Raw genomic sequence first — 10,882 nt, 5'->3', positions numbered from 1 at the left:
ATTTGTTCTCCCACATTATATAAACATTAAAGGAAAATCACCAGTAAAACCCCCTTCCGCTTTAAAAGCTGTGTCTCAAATCATAGTGAGCTGCTCGTTTTAATACAGCCAATACATTGCTGCTAACAAGAGTGCGGAAACAAACCGTCCTTTCCTGAAATGAATTTTATATAAACAGAGGAAAGGTGTGATGCTTTTACTGTGCTTTGAAGATGATTTGAGTTTTGAAAGTGTATACTGCTATAAAGTTCTACTTCAGCCTGTTTCTTCTTCCTCTTCTTTAAGATGTAACTCACTGTCACACTGATAGCTTGGATTTTCACATTGGTGTTTATATATTGGTTATTCTTGTTATTCGATACCTTTTCATGTCCCAATATGTCTTACTATATTGGATAAAATAGTAAAGGCAGAAATCTTATTAGCTCATTTTAATTCCATGCTAAAAGAAAACTAAGAGAACATGCAGTGATTTTTAAATCACTACTTTAGCAAATGATTTAGCTGTGTCCAAATCATCCAGTAAAAATGTAATATTACAGGTATTTAGTAGTTCTTTTTTTGGTTGTGGCTAAGGGATGCAATAAGCTAACAATACCCCTTACAATAATTCAAAAACAGTACTTATTGTTGTACAGTCAGTGTGAGTAAAATTACGCTGTATTGATGTGCGCATGCCCAGTAGTTTTAGCTGTATCCCTTCTAGCCTTTGGTTTTTTGTTTCTGTTTTAGTTTTTGCTAAATAGGTTTTCTTCGGAATATGAACTAGTCTGGTGATCTACAGTACCATCTAGTACTCAGTATGTATGGAATGTACATTTATTTTTCGTCAAAAAAACAACAATAATGAACCAAACTTAAACCTACAATGTTTTATCTTCACAAAATCTACCTGAAGTAAACTACAAATCTAATCAAAGTAAATAATAATAATTATTATATATTATATTATATAATTATTATAAATTATATAATATAATATATATTATATAATTATTAATATTATTGTATTATATAATTATTATAAATAATAATAATTATTATTATTTGACCATATTCTAGAGATTTAAACTACTACAAATCGCTAATAGTTAAAGTTGTTCTTATAACGTTAAGTTTATAAAATTGCGGGTACAGTGATTTCAGTATGAAGTCGGGCATAATTTCGTACAGTGCAATATTACGTAACGTGCATTTATGAGTGTATGTGGGAGTTGTAGTTTATTTGTGTTCGATTCTTTTTGACAGCCGTTTATTTCAGCTTGGTGGCAAAACTCCAAATCCCATAATGCTTTGCTCGAGCGTCCTGAACGCCCACGCTTAATAAACGCAATGACAGTAATCCCCCGCTGCCATAGTGACAGAGAGCAAGAGAAGCGGGCAGTTAACCGAAAAGAGGTTTTAGTGTTTATCTGTGCATTTTTACCACAGAAATAATGGACAGTTCCGGGAAAGAAAAGGAAGCAATTCAGCTTATGGCTGAAGCCGATAAGAAAGTGAAGTCTTCCGGCTCGTTTTTAGGAGGAATGTTTGGGTAAGATTAAATACATGCTTCCTTCCCTGTTTATCCGATCAGCCGCTAGTCTGTTAAAATATCATATTGTCCGTGTCATCATGTTGCTAACCTTTGGTTTTATGTTTACCTGTTAATACTGAGTTTTTAGTTGCATAAAAACTAAAAATATATAGGAATTGTGTTGTACAGGGACCCAAGCTGTGACAGGCCGCTTTGCGCATCAATCGACAGAAAAAAGGCTTGTTCATTAAAATGCATTGCTGATTTTTTTAAATAACGATTTTTGCTAGATCATAATGACTTAAATAATGATAATAATTGATGTGCTTTCATGATTTGGCCACTAAGTGAAGTGTTTTGTGTTTGGTGCATTAGTGGCGCAGTGGCTGCAGTATTTAATCATGTTTTTTGGTTTTATGTCAGTTTAATAATATTAACAGAAAGGTAACACATGCACTACCATGTTTATACATATTTATATATGGGCTTCATTTTTTTTTTTTAGTAATGCTTACTTGAATTTTTAATCTGTTGCACATTGTTATAATAATGTAAAGTTAATGTGAAATAAAATATGGTACTATTTTAATATTCATATTAAATGTATGACAATAAAATATTTATACCTGTACTTATTATAAATATTAAGATTAATCAAACTAAATATTAAATGTATTAAAATAAATTAGAATTATAACATTTAACTTATTTTAAAAATATATTTATTTTTTTAATAATTATTTTACTATTTATAATTTTAATAGTTATAAGTTATGGTTTTACACCTTACAAAAATGGCTGATTAAAGCCATTCTTTAGTTTGTCGACAGAAAAAGTTAGATGAAACATATTCAGTGTTATTTATAGTAAACAAGCTTTGACCTAGTATGTTGTGAAATGGATTTATTTCAAATAGTTTTAATTAATATGATATGAGGCACTTAAAAACTGACCCAATTGAATATTCCCACCAGGACACAAGTTATCTATGTAGGCCTTTCTGTTTATTACCAGTTTATTATAGGATTTTCTGACTTATCCCAATGATATCAAACTTTACTTGTAAATCCTAACTGATATAACTGCATCTTCCCACATCTTTCAGAGGAAATCAGAAAGTGGAAGAGGCATGTGAGATGTACGCCAGAGCAGCCAACATGTTCAAAATGGCCAAAAACTGGAGTGGTATGTGCTTTCTAGTGGTGCAGACATGACATACTTCATCTTTAACAAGCATTATTGTATTACATAATGCTTAAAATGTTGTTGTAATATACATTCAAATAGTTTGAATACAAGCCCTTAAGTTGTGCATTTTAATATATGTTCAACTGCTAAAATATAAATATTTCTGAATGAATATAATCTCATTAGTGAAGTTACCCTAATGTTATTTTGAATAATTCTACAGCTTTGTTTGTATTTGACAGGATATTGTATGATGTTTATTGTATATTCATATTCTTCTGACGAGGTTTGTTTGTTTGTATCCAGCTGCAGGCAATGCTTTCTGTCAGGCGGCCAGACTTCACATGCAGCTTCAGAATAAACACGATTCGGCCACCAGCTACATCGATGCGGGAAACGCCTTCAAGAAGGCAGATCCACATGGTGAGCCCACAGAATCACAGATTAACTCCCAGCTTCATGAAAATCAGTTGATTTCTATTAAATAAACAGATGTTGATGCATCTCAAGATGAATATACAATATATGACTTGTTGATCCGTCATATAATTCTAAACAAGTTTAGTTTCACTTCTATTTCAGTTTATGAAAACAATATCTTTAAGAAGCTCAGAACAGTGAAGCTCAGACAAAGAATATTGTGCTTTTGACTGTATATGGCATAAGAACGAATGCTGCATTGCCACTAATATTAGGAGTTTTTGATAATATTAGTTTGTGAAGGTAGAAATGATGGCACAGTCCACTCAAAAATGTGTTTCAATAATCAAAGAAAGTGTGCATTTGAACATACGGTTTATTAGAAATGTAAAAAATGTAAACGGTTCTTTAGACACCGTAGTTCAGCTGTGTATGCAATAGAGAGATACTTACATTTACATTTTACATTTACATTTATTCATTTAGCTGACGCTTTTATCCAAAGCGACTTACAATTGATATATATGTCAGAGGTCGCACGCCTCTGGAGCAACTAGGGGTTAAGTGTCTTGCTCAGGGACACATTGGTGTCTCACAGTGGATTCGAACCCGGGTCTCTCACACCAAAGGCATGTGTCTTATCCACTGCGCCATCGCCAGATAAAGTGCATGTTTATACATTTACGTATATGGACTGTCAATTGATTAAAAAGGTAATCGAATGAATTACATTTGACTAATTTGTTTAATCTAAAAGAGTAGGTTGAGGAGTAAAACACCGAATAGACATAAAGCGGCTTTAGAGAAATTGTTTTATTTCTATATCATTGATCATAAGTCTGACTGTCTAACTCTTCCTCCTCCTTCTCTTTAATGCTTGCGATTAGAGGCTATCAAGTGCTTAAACGCGGCCATTGATATTTACACAGACATGGTAAGATGTTTTTATAGCAGTCAAAATCATAGTTCATATTATGTTCATCCAGGCTGTTCTATTGCTGTACTGTGTTTCATCATCATAGAGATTGTTTTAGCTGTCTAGAAGTCCACCAAATATTGCAGAAACTCCCAAAGAGCAGTTTAACAGAACACTTTATAACAGACAGTAAGGCGTTCCTCCCCCTTTCAAAATCTGGAAAAAAAACATCATAAACGTTGCCAGATGAGGCCCAGAATCTATATCCAAAGCACATATGAAATCAACAAAGCATGTTCAGATGGAAAAGCTTGATGGATATTGAATGAGACATTCCAGTTTTGTAAAGTCTCCTTTGTTCCGTCTTCAGGGAAGATTCACCATCGCAGCCAAGCATCATATCACAATCGCTGAGGTGTACGAGTCAGAGCTGGTGGACATTGAGAAGGTACAAAAAAAAGCTTATTTAGTGTAAACCGAAGCTGCATCTTATGCTGAGAATGTAGATTGCTGTAAGGCAGCTATATTTTGTGGGACGTTTAAGTAGTATAAGCAGAGGTGGAAAGTAACAAATTACATTTACTCGCGTTACTGTAATTGAGTAGCTTTTTTGTGTACTTCTACTTTTTAAAAGTACAAAGTAATTTTACTTTTACTTGAGTATATTTTGTTTGAAGTATTGTACTTCGCTACATTTTAAAACACATTAATTACTGAGTAAAAAAAAATCGCTCCCTGGAAACTACTGCAGTAAATAATGGGCAGGAGAACAAACTGGCGCTAAAATCACAAGAAAGATGGAGATGGACGAGACAGGCGTTATGGTGCAGACCCAGCTTAAAATGAAAACCTGTCGTATTCTGCTGAAGTTGAAGGAAATGAAGTGAACCCCTGCCCTGGCCATGTTTATCCTCTATTATGCAGTGTAAGCTGTGTTTGCCTAGGGAGACCAAACTAGCAGCTTATAAAAGCTCAACATCAAACCTTCGCAAGCATGTAGAGGTAAGGTAAATACTTGCATCGTTGCATTGGTGGTTAAAATGAAGCTTTGACAGTTTAGCAAAAGGTTCTGCACAAATTAGACAAAAAGACAGTGGTGAAGGGTATGCGATGTATGTCGTCTGCGATAATATCGTAATTGTTGTTTTAACAATGGCCGATTTGACATTATCAGTATTTTGCCAAAAACCAAACAAAATGCCGTGAAGTCTAGTAGATTAGACTAGTGCACGTGCATTTAAAGTGCGTTCTTTCACTGCGTGATTCAGTCTGTTAAAATGAGTTTAGAATGATCACAAAATTGAAGATATAGGGGCAGAAAATGTATATATTTATATAATTTCATATAGTAATATCACATGAAGAGTGCTGTTTTTTTCTCCAAAAATCAGTACGAGTACGTATAGAGTTTTTACAACAGTTCAAAAAACAAGTAGTTAAGAGACTAGCCTGTTTTTGACAACAAAAATAATTCCAAACACAGCCACCATAGCAGTTTTGCATCTCTGAGCAATGACGGTGTTTCGTTCCTGAATGAATCAACCATTTAAATGATTCGGTTCAATTGCAGTGACTCACTTATTAACAGTGACTTGCTGATTTTAATTTCACATTTAAAGTATCTTTTGAATTTTTTTTTTTTTTTATGTATATATCATTTCAAATGAGTATTTAACATTTTATGTCTTATACATCAAAACATTTCTGCATTTGTAACTGCATTAAACTGTAAATAAATGTAAATGCCATTTCAGATGAAGCTTCTGTGTTTCCTCTGCATTGCAAAGATGAATTTTGTTGATACTGACTTAATTTGTCTGGTAACAGCCCAAATGTCTTATTATTATAAATAACTGATTCATTTAGTTGAAAACAACTAGTTTGAGATTTATAGGCCTATCCCAAACTCAGTTCCTGGAGGGCCGCAGCCCTGCAGTTTAGTTCCAACCCTGCTCCAACACACATAGCATGTAGTTTTCAAATAAGTCTAAATGATAAGATTAGCTGTATCAGAAGTGTTTAATTAGAGTTATATCTAAACTGTGCAGGGCTTTGGCCCTCCAGGAACTGAGTTTGACACCCTTGGCCTGTCCCATTTTTGCGTCCCTCCCACTGTTAAAATGTAAATGTACTCCGAGTAAATTTGAACTTTTACTTGAGTAGATTTTTAGACTGGTACTTTTACTTGTACTTAAGTAAAATTTGAACTTGAGTAGAATATTTTCGTACTCTTTCCACCTCTGAGTATAAGTATAAAACACAAAAACAGCTGATGCTTCTAATTGAACAAATATTCATAAGATGTTGATTGAAGTTTTCCTCATCTCAAAATACATTTGAACCAGTTTGCTATCTTACCAACATGAAATGGCTTGAAGTCTAAATTTAGTACATTTACATGTGCAGTGTTATACTGATTGTTTCATTTTTAAGGTCACGCTTGTTCTTTTCTCAGCAAAAACCCAGTCGAGAAAATAATGTATAATGTTATTTTATAACGATAACAAAAATGATAATAATAATAAATAGTTATTGATAATGAATGCTTATAATTTATTAATTGAGGTCACATTCTTAAGGGGGTTCTTTTCCCAGCAAGTTCATAAACAGTCAAGAAGAAAAAAAAGGGAAAATAATATATTTTTTCAAAGAAAATAACATTTAATATTATGTAATAGTAATAACAATAAAATATTAATAATGACAATAATACATTATTATTATTGATAATGAATTATTATAATGCATTATTTATTATTAATTAAGGTCACACTTTAAATGGGGTTCTTTTCCCAATATTGTCATAAACATGTAAGCAAAAATTTTTACTTCAATAATAATAGCAATAAAAAGTGTTATTCATTAATTATAAGAATGTTTTTATCTTTTTTTTTTTTTAAGATTTATTTTTGGCATTTTTGCCTTTATTGCAACAGGGCAGTATTTAGACAGGAAGCGAAGTGGGAGAGAGAGGATGTGGTGGGATCGGGAAAGGTTCACAAGCTCGGGACTTGAACTCAGGACACCTGAAGCGCAACAGCGCTATATGTGACCCTGGAGCACAAAAGCAGTCTTAAGTCGCTGGGTAGCAATAGCCAAAAATACATTGTATGGGTCAAAATTATTGATTTTTCTTTTATGCCAAAAATCATTAGGACATTAAGATCATGTTCAATGAAGATATTTTGTAAATTTCCTACTTTAAATATATCAAAACTTAATTTTTGATCAGTAATATGCATTGCTAAGAACTTCATTTGGACAACTTTAAAGGCGATTTTCTCAATATTTAGACCCTCAGGTTCCAGATTTTCAAATAGTTGTATCTCGGCCAAATATTGTCCTAACAAACCATACATCGAAAGATTATTTATTCAGCTTTCAGATGATGGATTTAAAAAAATTGACCCTTATGACTGGTTTTGTGGTCCAGGGTCACACATGTCGGTGCGCTGCTTACAAGGCTGTTGGCGCCAACTAATTATAATAATAATAATAATTTTAAAATAATTACTGAAAATTATTACAATTTATTATTATTGTTATTAATAATATATCATTAATTAATCTTTAATAATAGTAATAATCAGTTATTATTGACAATACAATTATTGTAATATTGTTAATGATAGGTTAGTAATATTAATAAATTTACATTTAGTCATGTAGCAGACGCTTTTATCCAAAGCGACTTACAGATTAGGAATATAGTATAATAATAATATAATAACACATAATACATTTTTACAAATGTTAACAGCTTTTATAATGTTTTCTGAAGTTGTCTTCTGATAGTTATCTGCTATAGTTATTGTTGTGAATGTAAACACTCATAACCTAAACCAGGATTAGGCCATAGTTTAATTAGGACATTTAAGTGATTTTTTTTTCAGCATTACTGGTGTGGATCATAAGACAAAACAAAGGCACTGACATGTTTTAAGATCAATCAGTGCAAGTTTCTTTCAGTTGAAACAGCTCAGATTTACATTTTAGTTTAGGACTAAACCGTGTGTCAGTGCTATACAGAACCAAATTCTGAATTCTGTTTTTGATTGTCTAAAGGCGATTGCACATTATGAACAAGCTGCTGACTATTACAAAGGAGAGGAATCAAACAGGTAAGCCTGCTTAGCAGAAGCCAAATAATAAATGTCTTTTTGTTCCTGCTATGTTTAACCACTTTGTTTCTAAGGAGAGGTTTCTAAGATTAATTACAGCATTTTGAATGTTACTTTAAGCTTTGATATGGTCTGTTTGCTTAATTTACAGCTCTGCAAACAAGTGTCTGCTGAAGGTGGCTTCATACAGCGCTCAGTTAGAGCAGTACCAGAAAGCAATAGAGATTTATGAGCAGGTAAGCCATCTGTCTATCTCCTGCAGATTCTTACCGCATTACTCGCTCACCAGCATTTGCTAAATCACTCGGGAATTCCTGTCTGTGTCTGTAAACAGGTTGGAACCAACACCATGGACAATCCCCTGCTGAAATACAGCGCCAAAGAATACTTCTTCAAAGCTTCCTTGTGCCACTTCATCGTGGACGAGCTCAATGCAAAGGTCAGCTTTCCATCAGATCATCATGCACGCATGTATATGGAGAACTGCTGCAGATAATATGCATGTCTTTTTTTCTGCTGTAGCTCGCTGTTGGAAAGTATGAAGAGATGTTTCCAGCCTTCTCAGATTCAAGAGAATGCAAGCTTCTGAAGGTTTGTGATACTAGAGTTTCCAGCATATAAAAACACATTTTGTAATTGGGGTGGTTTAGACTTCAGTAGGTAAAGCACCTTATTGCTTTATTAAATGCATCTGTGTTGTTTTTTTTTTATTAGAAATATTTAAATTGAGGCCATTCATTCAGCCACTTAGAATACTATAGTCTGTTACCAATGAAAGTTGATCCACATCAATAAAAGCAATATTTACATTGCCAAGGTGCCACAGAAGCTGCATCTCACATGGCGTGTTTATTTACACTTACACAACCTGTTCAGTCCAGCTCAAAGGTGGTGTACATGTATTTACATGACAGTTATGAATGAGGTTGAATATTGTATAAAAATGTATATTTATTGTTGTGTCCTTATAAGAGGTTTTATTTTTACAGAAACTTCTAGAGGTCCATGAGGAGCAAAACGCAGAGGCTTTCACAGAAGCGGTATGACTTTTACCTTCAGCTTCTTTTTTAAAAATACATTTGTTATCATCTTTCTTAAGTCAATTTAATTACAATTTTTTCAATGTTAAAGTACTTAATACTTCAACCACTGGCATGAGTCTGGATCGGGACTGTTGATGTGTTCAAGTCACGTCGAAAAGATCATATTTGCTTGTTGAACACACATGAATATCCCCAGTGTTGAAATTACAAGAAGGAACTTTCTTTGGTGTACTGATGAGAAAATATGGCAGACGCAATACATTTAGTGTCTTGACGATAAAATAGTTGAAATTATTTTTACTAAAACTAAACTAGCTGAATTAGATGTACAACATATGATAGTATTGTAGAATTACAATAGAGTATAAAACAATTCAATTTACAGTACCTTCATAAATTGATAAATACATAAAAGAGCAAAAACACACCTGATGCGCAGTTCTTCATTCATTATTTTATAGAAGTAGATGAAACTAGATTTTTTTTTGCTGAAAAGGTACCATCTTTCTCTGACAAGTAACTTGAACACATCTGATGTCGTATTCATAAATACAAACTTCCCAAGAGGACTTGAACACACTATATCTACTTGGCCAGTTTCATATTTTTGCAGTTCTTTTTGTTGACGCTAACAGCGCAGAAATCTCGTGCTCTGTTCATTCAGGTGAAGGAGTTCGACTCCATCTCACGCTTGGACCAGTGGCTCACCACCATGCTTCTGCGGATCAAGAAGACCATTCAGGGGGACGAGGGCGACCTAAAATGATCTGGACAGTGGGGCGACCACCCACTGCATGGCACCCTCCTTCCCCCCTTCCATTTCACATCAGTTTTGTGCAATGGCCAAGTCCGGGTTTCCCAAATCAGTATGTCAAAATGTATTGCTGCAACATTTCTAGAGAGTATACTTATAAGCCTGTACTGCTACATTGATATCCAGTTATATAACATAGCACACATCAAAAATTTAGCACTCCAGTTCAAAGATCTGCTCCGGTTTCCCTGTTACGCATTACGAGGGTATTTCTGGAAACACGGAGTGAACCGATTCAGGAGAGGGAAATTCAAGGATACAATGGGGATTTGAGATAGTCCTCGAGTTCTTTTGCAAAGGTAACTGAATTGCGACGTGCTAGAGCTGCATGAATTGTACAGATATAATTATTCAGTCAGTGCAGCAGGATTGTGTATTATTATTATTATTATTATTTAGATACCGTTTTTATTTGTGCCGTTTTTGTAGTCTGCTCACACTAGTTGGCATGCAGGCCTCAAAATGCAGCTATTTAATAACATCAGACATTCATGCAGGACCGAGACAATTTCAGTTTCCCAGAGTCCACCAATTTGAATTAGTATTTAAATAATTAAAAAAATGTCTTGTGTCATACCTGATGGAAGTACTTTTTTATCCACTCTCTGAAATTTAACTCTTAGGTTGTTTTCTTAAATGTATATTTATTTAATTAAATGATTACCTTAACTATTAATATTAGTCATTATATTATGAGTCTAATAATATTATTAGTCTATATATATATATTATTAGTCTAATAATATTGTATTAGATAAAATAAATAATTTACCATTATATTTTTACACTGTCTATCATCTCCATCAGCACTGAAATTGATGTGTTTGTAAAATCCTTGAATAACCTTTTATTAACATGCTCTGT

General features: G+C 33.4%; 1 protein-coding gene across 2 annotated transcripts; it reads left to right on the top strand.

The window, feature by feature from the left end:
* Positions 1–1,379: 1,379 nt before the first annotated feature.
* On the top strand, positions 1,380–10,857 carry LOC306843780 (beta-soluble NSF attachment protein-like). Of its 2 annotated transcripts, XM_079375448.1 has the most exons (11): positions 1,380–1,534; positions 2,622–2,701; positions 3,011–3,127; positions 4,012–4,058; positions 4,411–4,488; positions 8,106–8,161; positions 8,313–8,397; positions 8,496–8,600; positions 8,684–8,752; positions 9,151–9,201; positions 9,869–10,857. In XM_079375448.1, exons 1-11 carry the CDS (start codon positions 1,437–1,439, stop codon positions 9,968–9,970), a joined length of 888 nt encoding a protein of 295 aa, XP_079231574.1. In that variant the 5' UTR covers positions 1,380–1,436; the 3' UTR covers positions 9,971–10,857. The 2 variants fall into 2 exon arrangements, with proteins under 2 accessions (XP_079231574.1, XP_079231575.1); XM_079375449.1 differs by lacking the exon at positions 4,012–4,058 and having other exon boundaries at positions 1,482–1,534.
* The last annotated feature ends 25 nt before the right edge of the window (positions 10,858–10,882 follow it).

Source organism: Barbus barbus, assembly GCF_936440315.1.
Source record: "Barbus barbus genome assembly, chromosome: 24".
NCBI classification, from domain to species: domain Eukaryota; kingdom Metazoa; phylum Chordata; class Actinopteri; order Cypriniformes; family Cyprinidae; genus Barbus; species Barbus barbus.
The sequence above is the reverse complement of the archived record's forward strand: the minus strand, read 5'-3'. Positions and strand labels throughout refer to the sequence as shown.

Coding starts and splice junctions, on each gene's coding strand:
- LOC306843780 (XM_079375448.1), top strand. CDS start 1,437: ATGGACAGTTCCGGGAAAGAAAAGGAAGCAATTCAGCTTATGGCTGAA. Junction 8,398..8,495: donor CAATAGAGATTTATGAGCAG/GTAAGCCATCTG, acceptor GTCTGTAAACAG/GTTGGAACCAACACCATGGA. Junction 8,753..9,150: donor GAGAATGCAAGCTTCTGAAG/GTTTGTGATACT, acceptor TTATTTTTACAG/AAACTTCTAGAGGTCCATGA.